Source organism: Malaclemys terrapin, chromosome 2 (genome assembly GCF_027887155.1).
Source record: "Malaclemys terrapin pileata isolate rMalTer1 chromosome 2, rMalTer1.hap1, whole genome shotgun sequence".
Taxonomy (NCBI): domain Eukaryota; kingdom Metazoa; phylum Chordata; order Testudines; family Emydidae; genus Malaclemys; species Malaclemys terrapin.
The window spans coordinates 153,976,719-153,995,817 of NC_071506.1; the positions used below are offsets into that span (position 1 = coordinate 153,976,719).

The 19,099-nt window shown below is 44.6% G+C and overlaps 1 protein-coding gene across 3 annotated transcripts in view; it reads right to left on the minus strand.

Annotated features, from left to right (window-relative positions):
- TRIO (trio Rho guanine nucleotide exchange factor) overlaps positions 1–19,099 on the minus strand; it is a 433,666-nt gene that overhangs the window by 227,261 nt on the left and 187,306 nt on the right. For all 3 annotated transcript variants that reach the window (XM_054017964.1, XM_054017965.1, XM_054017966.1), the window contains exon 9: positions 12,702–12,932. In XM_054017964.1, coding sequence (XP_053873939.1) covers positions 12,702–12,932 — 231 coding nt within the window. The remainder of the gene's footprint in view (positions 1–12,701; positions 12,933–19,099) is intronic.

A 19,099-nucleotide genomic window follows, 5' to 3' on the forward strand; every position in this document is an offset into this window, starting at 1 on the left:
GGGACAAGTGCAGAAACTGAAACTGTGCTGAACTAGTTCTCAAACATGATGTTTTCAGTTGATAATGTCTCTAATGGTCACAAGCATCACAGCTATTCTACTTTGTCCTTATTGGACAGTTAAAATTTGCCTGTTCTTGGGCATTTACTTCATTGTTCACCATCTCCAACTCTAGTCTTTTCTGTAATTACAGGAAATTCTTGACCAGGAAGCCAGCAGGCAGCAGCTTTAGTCCTGATTAAACCTCACCTGATGATAGTTGCACTTCACAACAGAACATTATTCTGTTTACACCTACTCATTCTAGCAAAAGAGTTCAGTGTTGCCTTCAGTGAAGGACAACACCTGGAACTGCTACTTCAGACACAAAAACCATAAGAGTTAGAACACCAGTGACACTGGGTCACAGTCAAATGAACCTCTCTCACAGCTAAATACCAGTGTGCAGGGACACTAGACTAGCTGATCAGTCTACACCATTTTATTGGTTATCCTTTGGTCTGGTTTAGCATTATGGTAAACAATGGAGTGTTTTACAGTTTTACAAACACTCAAGTAGATGCCTGCAGAAGAGTGTTTTAAACATTTTGGATACCACTCTCTGAGTTAAAAAAAAAACTTCCCACCAAATCATTCTCCACCTTTAGTGGTTTTTCTTTTCCTTTCTTTCTTTCTTTTTTTTTGGGGGGGGGGGGGAGGGGGAGGGGTATAGTTTTCATTTTTAGGTACTCCAAAGCACCATTACTGATCTTGGCTTTATATAGTCTATTAGAGTACTTGCATTTTGGCAGCTATGCTATAATTGCTGGCTTATTCAACTGTGTTCTTTATATGAATGTTTCTTTCTACAGTCCCTGAGCCACAATTGCATGTCTTCAGTTCATCTCATTTTAACTGGTTTCCATCCCTCTCTATTTTTGCATATCAAGATGGGGTATTATCCACATTTCCTGCCAAACATTTGCAACCCCACTAAGTTAGTGATCTCAGCTATTTTAGTTTTAATCACTATTTCACCACAGAGTAACAATGAACCACATCATGCAACAAGCTTCCTCTGTTATCCGTGTTGACATCTCAGTTTTCTGTTCAGTTAAAATGCTCTCATATGAACGTATTGCCCCGAAGTATAGTATCTCCACTGTTTTTTAAAGGGACATTTGATTCTATCTCCAGATCATCCTGATCCAAGAAAAGAACGTAAACACTCCCTACAGGAAAAAGCAGGAGAGACCAGAGGGATGAAACAAATGTACAACTTCCTTCATACTGAGTTAGGAAAGTTGAAAGGGCTAGATTGGAAATAACCTTGCATAAGAGTTGATAATTCAAGACGGCAGTAGGGTTTTGGAGAGCAAATAATTTTCATTATTATGAATTACATTTTGAAAGACAAGCATACTCTGCTGCTAGGAAACATTGAAAAATCTTATTGTCCAGAAGTCTGGTACAAGTGTAAATGCTACCTGAGCACATAAGGATAAATTTTCCTGTCCACTGGACAAGGACAAAAGGGAAGGCAAAGGGTGGGCTCAGCAACATAAGGCAGTATCAACGAGCTTCCTGTCAGAGTGGACTTTGTTCATATGGTACTCCTGGGGGAATTCTGCACCAAAAATTTAAAAATTCTGCGCACGTTTTTGAATCCTGCCAAATTCTGCACATTTTATTTGTCAAAATAACACTATATAATCGTCAGTTTCAATTATTTTGGCAAATTCAAAATACCTGTCAGCAAATATGTCTATAACAATATAAAAACAATGAGAAGTACTTATGGCACCTTAGAGACTAACACATTTATTGGGGCATAAGCTTTCGTGGGCTAAAACCCACTTTATCAGATGCATAGAGTGGAAAATACATATACACAGTACATGAAAAGATGGGAGTTGTTTTACCAAGTGGGGGGTCAGTTCTAATGAGACAATTCAATTAAAGTGGGCTATTATCAACAGGAGGAAAAATCACTTTTGTAGTGGTAATCAGGGTGGCACATTTCAAACAGTTGACAAGAAGGTGTGAGTAACAGTAAGGGGAAATTAGCATGGGGAAATTAGTTTTTAGTTTTTGTAGTGACCCATCTACTCCCAGTCTTTATTCAGGCCTAATTTGATGGTGTCCAGTTTGCAAATTAATTCCAGTTCTGCAGTTTCTCGTTGGAGTCTGTTTTTGAAGGTTTTTTTGTTGAAGAATTGCCACTTTTAGGTCTGTTATTGAGTGTCCAGGGAGACTGAAGTGTTCTCTGACTGGTTTTTGAATGTTATAATTCTTGACATCTGATTTGTGTCCATTTATTCTTTTGCGTAGAGACTGTCCGGTTTGGCCAACGTACATGGCAGGAGGGTATTGCTGGCAAATGGCCAAACCGGACAGTCTCAGACACTCAGACCTCTTGCCTCCCAGAGGCCAGCTGCTGGGACTCCTCCGGCCCGGAAGCTCACAGCCCAGCCACACCCCCCATAGGCCAAACACTCAGACCCTCCACCTCTAAGAGGCCAGCTGTTGCCCCCTCCAGGCCAGACACTCACACTCCCTACCCCGCAGGGGCCAGCTGTGGCCCCCCAGGCCTTCACACCCTCTACCCCCCAGAGCCCAGGGATCCAGAGGGAGAAACAGCCTGATGCTGGGTCCCGGGCCTGCATGGAATTTCCTATGCATCGCTGCCTCCTTCCTTCAGGGCATGCTGAGAACTGCAGCTGCTGGAAACCCTCCAGTTCCCTCCCTCTTCTCTCTCTCTCCCCCTCCCCCCCCCCCAGGCCAGCCTTGTCTTCTATTTGCAAGCTGGGCTCTGCCCAGGTCCAGCAGCCCCTAGTGGCAGCCAACATCTCTGCAGCCCATTTCTGTGGGGGGGAAAGAAAATTCTACGCACACAATGTTAATTTCTGCAAAAGTCTGCATTGCACAGTGGTGCAGAATTCCCCTAGGAGTAAACATGGACTATATGGGAGTGGTGCCAAAATAACTTGGCAGCATTGGGTCAGAGGAAAAATTTGCTGGGCAGAACAACAGAACTCAGTTGCCAGTCAGCTAAGAGAAGATAGGCCTAGCAGACATTATCCAAATGCCTTTCGGTAAGTGGATCAACACAAGAAGAGTTGTGTGCCACGCTTCACTTTGAACATGCGGTCTGTTACTGCCCTGATCAGAGATCTCTGGCACCTGGAGGTGCAAGAGATTAGATTTGGAGTTTTTAGCTGAAATAATATAGTTTAAAGGCAAGTACTGTTTCTAGGGAAGGCAAACAACCGATCAATTTTTTAGCTAAGCCAGAGTAAGCTGTATAGCAGCTTCTAAAGCTTTACTAACTTAGTAGTAGGTTTGATTATTTTTTAACATATTATGTAAGTTGAGAATTTGCCCAGGTGGAATCAAGCTCCACTGGTGGAAGCTGCAACTTTCCTCATCTACATTGTGAATTTGCAGTAACGCAACTACAATGGTAGCTGGCCATCCTTTTCTGGAATTGGGGCAAATTCACAACTTGGCCAAGGCCCAAGAGTGAGAAGAAGGCATGCAAAACTACAGGCCCCAGCCAGATCATTCAAAGACAGTTTGATAATGCTAATCTAGCTTGTAAACTAGATCTGTGCATAGTACGTTCCTCTACTAGCACAGCCTCCTATGGAGGGTTCATTGTAACTCAGTCCACCAGTATTTTCTTACTGCTCTTTTCATACTGCTAGAGAACAGCCTGACAGGGCTAGAATGCGCCTATATTTGAATCCCATACCCTTGATTTTGGTTTCTTTTCTTCTCCATAATATCAGCCACTAATGGAACTAGTTTTGGGGAGGAAGGGAAGATGAGGTGTGTGTGATGATTTCAAACAAACAGGTGGATGCCAACAACATTAACAGAAATCAACTAAAAATCTGCTGCCAGATTTTGAATGCTAAATCTTGAGAGTTCTACAGAGGCTGAGCTGTATTTAGTTTTGAGAAATGCATTAACTACGATAAATAAACTTGTGACACGTCTGTTTGCTACCCAAGTACATTCATGGCTCTCTGCAGCTGTGTATGACATCTAAGGCTACATTTATATCACAGAAGTCATGGAAGTCACAGAATCTGTGACTTCCAGAGACCTCCGTGACATTCTCTGCTTCAGCCCCAGGAGCTGCAGGACTCTGGAGCTGGCAGCCAGCAGGCCCCTTGCAGGGTTCCAGCAACAGGCGACAGCAGCAACAGGGGGCCCCCTGCAAGGTTCCAGCTGCCATGGGCAGAGGGGGAACCCCCCAGCTCCCAGCCACAAGGGTGGCATGGGAAACCATGGAGCTGCTGCAGCAAAAGTCACAGACAGCTCACGGCTTCCATGAATTTTTGTTTATTGGCCGTGACCTGTCCGTGACTTTTACTAAAAATAACCATGACAAAATCTTAGCCTTAATGATGACTTGTAGCTCTTTGTACGGCTGAACAGCAGCAATTTCTGATCTCCACCTTACATCAGTAAGCAATATAAATAGCACAGATGTCTCTTCATACATAAACTAAAAGCTTTCCCTCCCTGCATTTCCCTATTCCTCATCCTTTTGTCTGATCTCTGAACTTGATAATGAGATTACACTCACCCTGTCAAGGGGGAGAGATGTAGCCAATGATTTTAGTTTATTATCCATTTGTTGTGTGATGTTAGGATTAACTGTCATATTATATCTATATTCATTGTATGTTAAATAGAGTTAATTTTTAGGATTATAGAAGTGTAAGACTGATCATTATTTAGAGGGAATCATGTATTAGATATTAGTAAAAAAGGCTGAAACGCAAGACCTGTAGGCTGAGGCCTGCAAGATTTTAGCTAAGCTATTTTAGGCCTTGGAGATAAATGCTGACATAAGTAAATGACTGAGGAATAACCCGATGCCCTAAGATTATGGGGAAAGAGGTACCAAGTCGTAATATTGCGAAAATGTAGCCGGAAGATTAATTTTAAATCATAAAAATGCTGTAAAAGCACATCTGTTTCCAACATGTGTCTTAACCACAGGATACAGGTGGTGCATCAATGCTACTGAGAATAAAGAGAACGAACATACACAGTCTATAGAATTTGGGGTAACTTATGTTTCTAGGTGACACAGACGAATAAGGAAAAAAGAGGGTTGACACTTTCACGTACATGCGCAGAATGTACGTATAGACAGAATCACACTATAAAAAGGGGGTACCCAGTGCAGGATAATTGAGCTTCCTATGGGAGAATTCCAGCAGAGACCATCCCTTTGTATTGATGATCAATACATGAGAGAGCATCAGATTCTAACATTATCTAGGAGAATGTGAGTATGTCTGTAGTTATAACTGGCACATGGATCTATTTAGGAGTTGTATATGCTGTGACATTCATAACTTTGTTGGCAGCTTTAATAAAACAGATAAACGAGAGTGGACCTTGTTCTTGTATATGTTGGTTGCCTATGGTTTCATGTGTTCCTATGACCCCCTGATCTAAAACATGGTAACTCTATTGAGCTTGAAACTGTAGCCACCAGAGCTGAACACTCAATCATGTAATAACAGTACTAAAATTAACTTTAAATTAAATAAATATAAATATATAAATAAGGCTAATGTCTACCTCTTATTTAAGAACATCTGTTGTAAAATGTGCATTTAAATTTTACTACTGCATTTAATTCTCTACTATTCTTGGTCCGATCATTTCCTTTATCATAGTCTTCTACCTATTGCAAAAAACCCAAACAAAACCAAAAAAACCCTTTCTACCATTATAAAGCACCAATTTTAATTGTGTTACTGCCTCAGCTGAATTTTGCACTCATTGCCAGACCCATCCAAGGTGCATAGTTTGTTTTACTCCCAACAGCTCATATCCAGTATTTTGTGAAAGGCACGTGTATGTGAAAATTTCATTTACAAGTCATTTTTTTAATCTTAATCAACATGCATCTCAGTACCCATAATACAATGGAATGTGTGGCCAAATCTCCAAGTTAACCCCATAATCACTAGCTATTGATTTATGAACAGATTTACATCAACTAAAATCCACTTTCAGTAAAACTTACTCTATCTTTTGTAACAGAAACTATAAGCATAAACATGTCCTAATTTCTTTGTCAATTTGGGTTAAAGATGAGTAATGAGTCTCTTTGCTGTGCAATATTTTCTGTATAGTTCTTTTCAGAAACAAGATAGTCTACTTCAGCCACACTTCTGTGAATTTCTTTATCTCATTCTGAATCTCTTATCTTATCGATTCAATTTTTCTGATCTAGGTTTGGCTTCACATTGCCATTTGCTCTAAAACTGTGCCACCATAAACAAATAACCTGCCCTGTGTGTTCTGAACTGTATGGTATTGAAGTGAACTGCTCATAAATTGTCAGAAGAAATGTCTTCACATTAAATGAGAATCGTACTTTGTTCTAAAGATTGACAACGATTGGCGGTTGCTACAGAGTAATACTCAATGACCCTTCCCTTCCCTCACCCCCGAGCACAGTACCCAAAGACAAGAAAGCCGAGTGTGGTATTCCTACTACAGCACTTCCTTCCAGCCTTGAAGCAACCAACCCTGCCAAAGAACATAATGCCTATTCCCTGTGCTGTGCAGCCACACTGCAGTGCCAACTTCATCTTGGAACACTGGCTTTTGATTACATCCATTTACACTTGTTTCTGTTGAGGCTAATGAGCACAGATCTGCACAGACAAATTAAGACCTTCAGTCCTCTACAGGTACTATACTTATTGGGTCTGGGCAGTGCTGGAGTACACCAAACCCCTAAAATACCACTAGTCCTGCCAGGTGGACCGTGACTCTGAGACAAGCATTGTAGGTATTTCAGCAGCTAGGCTTTGCAAGCGCTAGCCCTGGTGGGTCCCAATGACCACTCAGACGCATGGCTAAGTGACATCATACTTTACTAGAGTGGGCAGGAGAGGGAAGCCTGTGTATTAGGTACCTAGGTACAAAGGCTTAAACAGTTCCAGTTCCAAGTGAGCAATAGCAGGCTCTTGTTTGGGCCTCTCAGTTCAGCACAACTGATCATCAGGGCTCTTCAGGCTCAGTACTGTGGTGCCCAGTCCTGTCTCTATTCAAGCAAACAGGCGCTTGCAGATTTCCAGGTCAGGGTCACTTAGTGGTGTCTCTCTCACTGGGGCCTCTCTGTACTGGTTCCCTGCCCAGCCACTGCTGCTCCCCCAGACAAGAGCCTCATAGGCCTACAAACAACTGTAAATGTCCACTGCCGCAGCCTGTTCCACACATGGCTCTGCACACAATTCTTAGGGACTCCCTTCTGCATCTGGCTTCTCTGCAGCTCCTGGCTAGCCATGCAGCTGCTGCTTCCCAATAGAACCCTGCCACTTCCTGGCCCAGAACCCTTACCTGGCCCAGGGAAAAGGAAAATGTAGCCATGCCTTACCCAAAAGTTTCCTTCCTTGGAGTAATGAGGTCCCCAAATGCATGACATTGGGCTTTCTGCTCTATGCAGCCTAGGAGGCAGAACAAACCTGTCAGAGGCAGAATAAGGGTACGTCTATACTTACCTCTGGGTCCGGCGGTAAGCAAATCCATCTTCTGGGATCGATCCCGGAAGTGCTCGCCGTTGATGCCGGTACTCCTGCTCGGCGAGAGGAGTACGCGGAGTCGACGGGGGAGCCTGCCTGCCGCGTGTGGACCCGCAGTAAGTTCGACCTAAGATAGTTCGACTTCAGCTACGTGAATAACGTAGCTGAAGTTGCGTATCTTAGTTCGAAGTGGGGGGTTAGTGTGGACCAGCCCTTAGTGTGACTTCACCTCTAAGAGGCTACCAATTGAGACACCTTCATATCCTAGGAAAATTAACCACTTCATCAGTAAGAAATACTAAGCATTAAGATTATATAGAACAATCCACCTTCAGAGCAAGGAATTCAACTAATACATTTTGAGTGCCAATTACTAGTCCTGTATCTTTTCTCCATTGACAGCCCATTTGGGGTGGTGTGGATCTGTGGACAATTACTCCAAGAAAGGAAATGTTCAGTTCAGGCACAGACAAATGTCCCTATTCATTATGATGGCTACAGATCCATGGCACTGGGATTTTCATAGCAGCATTCACTCTGGGGGAAAGATGTGGGGTGAGGATTATATACAATTATGTACAGCTGCAAAAGGAAATAGCACTTACTTAATAGTTACTGGGATACTAAAATGAGGAGCACCCTTCAGATGAAGGCAGCATAAGATGATACCCCATCACAGGGACATACATTTATACCAGACCCTCTGAGGCCCCCTGCTGGTGGCCTCCTCGCCCTGCCACACCCTGCCCCAAAAAAGGACAGTGAAGAGGGTCCTTCAAGCTACCTAGAGTGGCTGTGTGGGATACAGCCAATCAGGACCCATCAGGCTAATATAAGAAGAGCTGCAGGGCCAGAGAGAGTTCAGTCCCTTGCTGGTGCGGTAGGAATGTGGATGAGGTGTGGCTGGCTGACAACTACAGAACCCCGGACAGGGCATCGCTGCCAGAAGCCTGGGAGCACGAGAAGGAGCCATGAGTTGGTTGCTGGGACAATATTATTACATGGCCCTGAGATAAGGGTGAAGACATCGCGGAGCCATGGGGAAGTGGAGAAGCCGTGCAATATAGTTAAAGGGACACAGCAGATGTCTGCTACCTACAGGGTCCCGGGGCTGGGTCCCCCCATTAGCCACTGAGGGAAAGTGGCCAGGACATTGAGGCACCCCAGAGTGGGAACTGAACTACAGTGGCCCAGCTGGAGAGCTGTAGCCAGGAAGCCCAGGAGGGCGAAGACATTGTCTCCAGGGAGGGAGCCCTGCGCTATCCCAGAGCAGGGCCAATCTGAGAGAGAGAGAGAGAGAGAGAGAGAGAGAGAGAGAGTGTGTGCAAGCACATGCACTTGGCCAATAGGACGCTCATGAGAGGTGAGTGTACCCCGTTACAGTCCCGCCTATCAAATATGAAGACAGTATGAACCAAGTGGCTGCTTTACAGATTTCCTCATATAAGGCGTTGTATTTTTTTGTCCATGAAGCTACAACAGCTGTGAGCTCTGACAGTGAAAGATGGAGTTATGCTTTTTGACTTGCACGCTTCTCATACACAATACCTCGGCCACCTGGAAATGGTGGATTTGGAAGCCTGTTTTCCCTTTGACGTCAGATAATAAAGCACAAAGCGTCTGTCTTTCTGACAAATGCTGTGCAGTGAATGTATATTTTGAAGAGCTCTGCAGACATCCAAATTATGCCATAATTTCTCTTTGGGGTGAGATGGAGCTGGACAGAAGGATGCAAGAACAATTTCATGAGCTCTATGGAGCCTGAAGTTAATCTTTAGTTTGAACGCAGGGATGGTTCAAAGTACTTCAGCTTTATGTAAGATGCAGTACTGTGGTTCCAGGAACCAAGCGCCCAACTCAGACTCTCTGCAAACAGACATGATTGCTGCCAAAACAATCACTTTAATGGTTACAAAGTAATGAGACATCTTTACAAGTGGTTAAATTGGAGGGCCTGTAACAGCACTGGGAACCAGGTAATATCCCAGAAGAGCACTTCAGGAGGATGTAGAAGAGATGCTGCTCTCATAAGAAAAAAATTGGCTATCTGGGTAAGATGAAATCCACCACTTGCCTGATTCCTTAAGGATGCTTGACAAAGCAGCAACTTGATCTTGGAGCGTCTATACTGCCAGGGCTAGCCAAAGTCCATCTTGAATAAACTCAAGAACTGTGGTAATGATGCAAATGCAGGGACGAGACTGAGTACGAATGGGAGAGCCTCAGCCAGGCCATTGGATGGTTTGAATTAGTAGATTTGTTTATGGAAGCTAAAACTGTGGATACTATCTCTTTGAATAACCTTTTCGGCTTAAGAGGCTCTGTTCAAGAACCACGTAGCTAGGCTAGACTGTCTGGATTCTGATGCATGAGTGGCCCCATGTAATATCATATCCCTTGTGGATGGAAAGCAGATAGGAAATCTTTGCATCATGTCAAAGAGGCCAGAGAATAAAGGCATCATTGGCCAGAATGGGTATATCGGAATTACCAGTGCTGCTTGTCTCCTGAATTCCTTTTGGTCATCTTTACTACAAGACATCTGCTGCCTTGGCTTTGTGATCCCATCAGAAAAAGAAGAACCTGAAACCTTGTGATGAAGGTGGTAGGCAAACCCATCGACTGTTGGGAAACCAAAATCCTTTACCAGGAGACTGAACACCTGTGGATGCAGTTACCATTCTGGATGATCCAATTTTGCCTGCTGAGCTAGTTGGCCATAACATTCAATTTTCCCTTTGATGTGAAGGGAGGGAATAGACTGCAAATTGTTCTCTGCCCAAGTTGACAACAAGGTGAATTTCTTTTTTGCAGCACTGTAGACCTTGCTCCCCTTTGTCTATAGACAAATGACACGACTGAGGTGTCGTCTATCATGATCAGCACGAGGAAAGTCCCAGTATGGGAGCAAAGCTGTGAGACCACATTGCAATGCCCTGAGTTCTTGTCAGTTTATGCTGTGCATGCTCTCTTGTTTCAGATCCTTTGGATAGTCCTTGATTCCATGTAAGCACACCATCCCTCTAGGCGGGCATCTGTGGTGATAACTGTCCTGACCCATTCTCCTATTGGAAAACCCGACTTCAATCTGCTTGGATTTGTCCACCATCTGAGTGACCTGAGAATCCTCCCGGGGAGAAAGACCTTTTCTGAGGTGTAGATGAGAGATACTTGGAAGAAGGATAAGAGGACACTCCAGTGGCCTCATGGCCTCATGTGAGCAGTAGCCCACTAAGAATATCCACATGGGAGACCACTGATCCCAGAAGAGAAAGGAGTGTAGCAATGGGTAGTCCCCATTGAAAGGTTGACTATTTTGAAAAGATTTCTCAGCTTCTCCTGTTTTTCATGCAATAAGTCAGTGGCCCTCAACCTTTCCAGACTACTGTACCCCTGTCAGGAGTCTGATTTGTCTTGTGCCCCCACCCCCCAAGCTTCACCTCACTTAAAGACTTCTTGCTTACAAAAATCAGGCATACAAAATATAAAAGTATCACAGCACACCATTACTGAAAAATTCCCATTTTTACCATATAATTCTAAAATAAATCAAATGAAATGTAAATACATTGAAATGTAAGTACTTAGTATATAGAGCACTATAAAATCATTTTCTGTATGAAATTTTAGTTTGTACTGACTTTGATAGTACTTTTTGTGTAGGTAGCCTGATATTAAAACTAGGCAAATATCTAGATGAGTGATGTTCCCCCTGAAAGATCTCTGTGTACTCCCAGAGATACAAGTACCCCTGGTTGAGAACCACTGCAGTAAGGAACATTGTAGAATTTTGAAGAAGATGGGGGACACACTGAGACTGAGTTAACAGACTCAAATCACAAAACCGTGCTTCGCAGCAACCTTATCACTTGGATATTGCCATCTACGACTGACTCAGGACAGAAGTCACCCAGGAGAGGGTAGACAGAGCAGCTCTCAGATAGCACTACATGCACGTTTTGTAAGCTTTTGCAGTGCTGATCCTAAACCAAAGGCCAAGGACAGGTATTTGTAGTGTTGTGTACTTAGAGGAAACAGCCTATTGAATCAGGATACAGAGACAGGCAGACTTCCCAGTGACTCTCTTCCCAGAAGAAAGGCAGAGGCAGACCAAATCTGGCAGTTTCTCAGAGGTGGAGCCACGTCTCCCTTGCCTGTCTAACAGGACTGGCTGGCCTCCAAGGCTGCACAGAAGCAGAAATCCCAATGTCTAGGATCTATGGACCTCATTCTGAATAAGAAAGGAGCTGATAGAAGTTGTAGTCTCCTGCTTAGCAAATCCATCATAGTACTGTCTAAATCAGGCACAGCTGATAGCACATTTACTTTTGGATTGACAGTCAATTCTAGGGCACTGTTTAATTGTTGAACAAAAAAACAAGCTACTGTCTTGGTGGTCTAAGCACAGCTGAGCGTTAGGAGGTCCTCAACTGCAAGCTAGGATCCACCAGCTACAAACGTGGCCTTGGTTAAGTCACAACCTCTTCAATTCAATTTCCTGATCCATAAGATGGGAGATAGATTACACTTATGTTCACAGGGGTATCTCTCTAATGTGCTTTGAGCATAGCACTACATAAGTTTCAAGTATCCTGATCAATTATTGTAAGTGGTAACCTGTAGGTGAGTCATTAAACTGGAGTGACTTTTGCTTCTCACAGATGGCTATCCAGGGGAAAGTTAAAGATGTCCTCTATTTTTCAAAATAGACAGAGAAACCTTGTGTTCTCATCAGTGTTCTACTTCTCAAAAAAACCCTGACTCATTCCCTCAGATGTATGTAAGCTATGCATCTCAACTTCCATGCTTCCTCACGGTATCACTGCTCGACCACTACCAATAAGTCAATGCTGTCATTACTGTAAGCTGAAACGTTCTACATGACATAAAAAACCAGCACAAATGAATAACGAATAGAGGGTTGCTAGATACTACAGATTTGTAGCTGTGGGATTCTGCCAACAGTATGCTTTATACCAGAAAATTTATTTCCATCTACCTTTTCATTTTCTTCTAGATTGAGTCTCTGCCTATGACTGGTAACATTGGGCTTGGATTTTCTAATTTATACCGGAATTGCTTGTTTTTAATTATTTTCTCATCTTTGTTAATAGTGTATTTGGTCACAAACACTAACATCAAGAGACTGGAACTAACCTGTTGGACATCCTGTTGAAAAACACAGAGCTGAAGCCGTTGGTGCAGGCGGACTTTCCGATGCTGCCAAATGTTCTCCAGTTGTCGCTGGTGGTGCAGTACTTCATGGATGACATCCAGGACATGATGCACTGCCTTGGAGTAGTTAGCAGAAGCTGTTAATGAGTCAGAGCTTCCAGGAGTCAAAGGTCGCTGAAGTTTGTCAAGTAACGACTTCCCATCTTGGCTCACCTGACCGGCAAGAAAGATGAAGAATTAAGTTTCTGTTCGAAAGCTCATTAATGAACAACGCAAACTACAAAATTATACAGAACAGATTAATTAAAGACATGGCAGCTAGCACTCTCCACCTCTCTAATCCCAGAACGGGAACACACTGCTGTTACAACAGATAATGCAGAGAAAACTTACATATATGATGTCCACTGTATGCATTAAGTTATGTTCTGAAACAGTAGCCTACCAATAAAACTAATCTTCCTAGTGACTTGTCAATAAGAGTCAAAGTGATGTGAGTTAAGAACAAAGTTGGTTTTAACTGAATTCTGTTGATTTCGCATGCTTAAGTCAAAGTTTGCTATTACTTGTGACTTAACATTAGAATAAGATGTTATCAGAGCCGGAGTGCTTCTATGAAGCATAATGTTGAGAAATACATGACAAATCTTGCTACATTTTAACCTGTAGTACGGATATCAGAGTATGAGGTTAATTCTATTAGTTTTATCTTGATTCTACCCAACCATTAAAGTGCAAAATAATTTCAAAAGAACACAGCAACTTATTTGGTTTAGTCTCACTAGTTGAAGAAAAAGCAGCAATGATCAAATAAAGAGGTGAGGTTACTTTTAATTAATGTTGAATATTCATTGTTTTAGTCCTTAAGAAATTAATTTTCAAGATTAATTCCAATTAAGATGCTGTCATTTGTAGGAAGAATTTGGTGCAGTGCTCTGACAGCCCACAACTGTACTATTGTGGAAAGAACACCTTCCAATTGTGAAGTAAGAAAAAAAGATCTCTCGTTCAATAAGAATCAGACTTTAGAGACAGTTAAGACCTAATATCTCAAATCCAACCCAATCTAGAGATGGTACAGGGTTCTTCCCTATTGTGTATTTTCTAATATTCCACAGCCTTGCAGAGTTTCAGAGGTTCTCTCTTTTCCCAGTAATTAAACAGGGCAGCATTTTATCTTTATTCCCACATACACGCCTTACCTATTTGAGTGGTTATGTTTAAACACAAAATATTGTAATATGGCCAAAGAAAGTACATTGGAAAATATGAATATCCTACAAAGTAAAGTAGGATAGAAAATACACATCTATATATGTAGCAAAAATTGGTAGTTCAGTGGATGACTTTTCCTTCTTAATCAGTAACTCAATTAATGACCCAGAACAATGTTAGAGACTGGGTTTTTTCTTGCAGGTATGTCAAGAAAGTAAGGCCCGGATCTTTTTTTTTTTTTTTTTTAAAGTAGAGTGTCCACAAGAAACTTTCCATAAAATTAGGATGTTAGCCCCTGTGTTCTGACTTAATTTATTATTCTGGTAACCACAGACCTATGAACTTTTTTCCTTGTAAAGTAACAAGGGAAAGTATTCTTCACATCCTGTCCTGGACTATTCTGCATAGTTACTGTGAGGTGATAAATAATTAATATGTTCCACCTTATTCATAGATTCCAGAGCCAAAAGGGACCACTGATCATCTAGTCTTACATCCTGAATAACACAGGCCAAAGAACTTCCCCAAAATAATTCATCGGGTAGATCTTTTACAAAAACATACAATCATGATTTTAAAAGTGTCAGTGAGAGAGAATCCACCAGGACCTTTGATAAATTGTTCCAGTGGCTAATTATTCTCATTGTTAAAAATGTATGCCTTCCTTATTTCCACTCTGAATTTCTCTAGCTTCAGTTTCCAGCCATTGTATCGTGTTATACCTCTCTCTGCTAGACTGAAGAACCTATTTTTAAATATTGTTCCCCACATAGATATTTACAGACTGATCAAGTCACTCCCTTAACCTCCTTTCTGTTATGCTAGACTAAAGGAGTTCAATTTATTTGTCACTAGAAGGCATGTTCTCTAATCCTTTCATCATTCTTGTAGCTTTTCTCTGAACCCTTGGGCCTGGTCTACACTAGGAGGTTATGTCGAATTTAGCAGCGTTAATTCGAATTAACCCTGCACCTGTCCACACAACGAAGCTATTTAGTTCGACATAGAGGTCTCTTTAAATCGATTTCTGTACTCCTCCCCGACAAGGGGAGTACCGCTATATTCGACATGGCCATGTCGAATTAGGGTTAGTGTGGACGAAATTCGACGCTAATAGCTCCCGGAGCTATCCCACAGTGCACCACTCTGTTGACACTCTGGACAGCAGTCCGAGCTCGGATGCTCTGACCAGACACACAGGAAAAGCCCTGGGAAAATTTGAATTCCTTTTCCTGTCTGGCCAGTTTGAATCTCATTTCCTGTTTGGACATCGTGGCGAGCTCAGCAGCACTGGCAACGATGCAGAGCTCTCCAGCACAAGTGACCATGCAATCGCAGAATAGAAAGACGGCCCCAGCATGGACTGATCGGGAAGTCTTGGATCTGATCGCTGTGTGGGGCGATGAGTCCGTGCCTTCGGAGCTGCGATCGAAAAGACGGAATGCGAAGATCTACGAGAAGATCTCAAAAGCCATGACGGAGAGAGGATACAGCCGGGATGCAACGCAGTGCCGCGTGAAAATCAAGGAGCTGAGACAAGCGTATCAGAAGACCAAAGAGTCAAACGGACGCTCCGGATCCCAGCCCCAGACATGCCGTTTCTACGAGGCACTGCATTCCATTCTAGGTGCGGCCGCCACCACTACCCCACCACTGTCGGTGGACTCTGACGATGGGGTATTGTCGACGGCCGCTTCCTCGGAGCTGTTCGCGGACTGGGAAGATGAGGAAGGAGATGAGGAGGACGAGGCAGTTGACAGCGCTTTCAACGCTGATTTCCCCAACAGCCAGGATCTCTTCATCACCCTCACGGAGATCCCCTACCAACCCTCCCAAGGCGGTAACCCGGACCATGAAGCAGAGGAAGGATCAGTAGGTAAGTGTTTTAAATATTTATTTTGAATAGAATAGGCATGATATGTTAGCAATGGGTTTTAATTATTAGTTTGCCCTAGGCGCTTAACTTTTTAGTCCTTGCCAGTGCAGCTACTGGAAAAGTCTGTTAACATGTCTGGGGATAGAGCAGAAATCCTCCTGGGACATCTCCACGAAGCTCTCCTGGAGGTAATGTGAAAGTTTTTGCATCAGGTTCCTGGGGAGAGCGGCCTTATTGCCTCCTCCACGGTAGAAAACTTTTCCGTGCCAGGCTAGCAGCAGGTACTCCAGTATCATTGCCTGGCAAAGCATGGCGGCATACGGCCCTGGTGTTTGCTGGCATTCACGCAGCATGTGGTCTTTCTCTGTCTCTGTAATCCTCACCAGAGTGATATCACTCATGGTGACCTGCTTTGAATTAGGGGAATTTTAGTATGGGGACTGATGGCCTGTTCTTTAAATAACTGTAACCGGCAGTTTACAGCCACGCGGTGGGGGCGGGGAGGCGAACCATTCATGCTGAGTGTTTCGCCGGCAGCGTGCAGGGATCTTTCCCGGGGACAGCCATACGGTTGGGGCGGGGAGGCGAACCGTTCCTGCTGAGCGGTTCGCCGGCAGCATGCAGGGATCTTTCCCGGGGACAGCCACGACGGGGGTGGGACAGGGGCAGAGTTCATGCTGGCTGGATCGCCGGCAGCAGGAACTGGCCAACGCTAGGAGCATTGCTTGGAACGTGAAAGTAGGGCACTGCTGTAAATTAAGCTTTAAGCAGCCAAAAGTCTATGGCTTACCATGGCTGCCTGCTAGCAGAATTCCGTTGTCTGGCCCCGCTTGTGTGATCTGTACAGCAAGACCCCAGGCACTCAATGTGAAGACAGAAAATTCGACCTTGTACTGAGTGCACATGTGATAGGTACTGTGCATGGTCTTGTTCACAGAGAAAGACTATATTCATTGTTTGCAAAAATGTATCTTTTTGAGGAATTCATTCCCTTTTTCCCATCCCACAGCTGCGAGTGTCTCCCGAGCTACCCTGGCATCCCCCTCCCAGAGGCTGGCGCAGATCAGGCGGTGAAAGAAAAGGACACGGGACGAGATGTTCTCAGAACTTATGGTCTGTTCCCGAGCCAAGGCGGCACAGCAGACCCAGTGGAGGGAGAACATGTTGCAATACCAGCGATCACACAGCGAACGGGAGGACAGGTGGCGGCAGGAAGACCAACAGGCGACTCAAATGCTGCTTGGACTAATGAGGGAGCAAACGGACATGCTCCGGCGCCTTGTAGATGTTCTTCAGGACCGGAGGCAGGAGAACAGAGCCCCACTGCATTCTATCGCTAACCGCCCTCCCCCGCCACGAAGTCCCATCCCCACCTCACCCAAAGTCCCAAGAAGGAGGGGCGGCAGGGCCGTGAAAACAGTCACTCCACCCCTACAGACTGCTCAAGTAACAGAAGGCTCTCATTCCCAAAGATTTGATACGTCCTTTCCTTCCCTCCAAATGCACCTCACCCAAGCCCCAGTCCCAGTTTCATCCCCTAACTGTGTAGTTCCTAATAAAAAATACGTTTCTGTTAATTACTGTTTCCGTCATGTTCTTTTAGAGGACAATGTGTTTGAAGGGGGGGAAGGAGGTTGGTAATTGGAGAGGACAGTCACCTTTACCAGGGTACAGACACGGGGGCAGGTTCAGCAGAAGGTCACACACACACACATTGCAGTCACTAGGCACCCTGGTCAGTCTGGGAGGTGGTTTTCATGTTCGGGGGGGGGGGGGGAGGCTATGTGAGTTTGTGGTGGGGGAGGGCGGTTACAGATCTTATAACGGTCCTTAGCCTGGATGACAGAGCCACGCAGCAGAGGATCTGTAACCGCCCTCCCCCGCCACAAAGTCACATAGCCCCCACACACAGAGTCCCGAAAAGGAGGGGTGGCAGGCTCCGATGAAACAACCAGTCCACCACTGCGGACCGCTCGAGGAATGACAGGCGCCTGCTCCTAGAGTTTAGAAGTGTCCTTTCCATCACTACACCCGCTCCCCACCACAGTCTGCATCCCAGTTTCAACCCTTTACTGCGAAATCCTTAATAAAGAAAACGGTGTTAATGAACAAAGTTTCATTTATTTTATTTTTAAAGGTGTGTTGGAAGGGGGGGGAAGGGAGAGTGTAGAGGATAGTCAACATTAACTGGGTAAAGAAACGGGGGCAGGTTCAGCTTCTGTTTAAAAAAACGTAATAGTCACAGGTTACCCTGGTCACTCTGGAACCTAGCTTTCAAAGCTTCCCGGATGCACAGCACGTCCCGCTGGGCTCTTCTAATCGCCCAGGTGTCTGGTTGGGCATAATCAGCAGCCAGGCAATTTGCCTCAACCTCCCACCCCGCCATAAACGTCTCCCCCTTGGTCTCTCAGAGATTGTGGAGCACACAGCAAGCTGCAATAACAATGGAGATATTGGTTTCACTGAGATCAGAGCGAGTCAGTAAGCTTCTCCATCTCCCCTTCAGACGTCCAAAAGCACACTCCACCACCATTCTGCACTTGCTCAGCCGGTAGTTGAAAAGTTCTTTTTCACTGTCCAGGGCGCCTGTATAGAGCTTCATGAGCCAGGACATTAGCGGGTAGGCTGGGTCCCCGAGGATCACTATAGGCATCTCCACATCCCCAACAGTTATTTTGTGGTCCAGGAAGTAAATACCTTCCTGCAGCCGTCTAAACAGACCAGAGTTCCTGAAAACGCGAGCGTCATGAATCTTGCCCGGCCATCCGACGTTGATGTTGGTAAAAACGTCCCGTATGGTCCACCAGTGCTTGCAGCACCATTGAAAAGTAGCCCTTTTGGTTAATGTACTGGCTGGCCTGGTGGTCCGGTCCCAGGATAGGGATGTGAGTTCCATCTATAGCCCCACCGCAGTTTGGGAATCCCATCGCGGCGAAGCCATTTATGATCACCTGCACGTTTCCCAGGGTCACTACCTTTGAGAACAGTAGCTCAACGATTGCATTGGCTACTTGCATCACAGCAACCCACATGGTAGATTTGCCCACTCCAAACTGATTCGCGACTGACCGGTAGCGGTCTGGTGTTGCAAGCTTCCAGAGGGCTATGGCCACTCGCTTCTGGACAGTCAGGGCTGCTCGCATCCAGGTGTCCTTGCACTTCAGGGCAGGGGACAGCAACTCACAAAGTTCCAGGAAAGTTCCCTTACGCATCCGAAAGTTTCGCAGCCACTGTGATTCATCCCAGACCTGCAGCACTATGCAGTCCCACCAGTCCGTGCTTGTTTCCT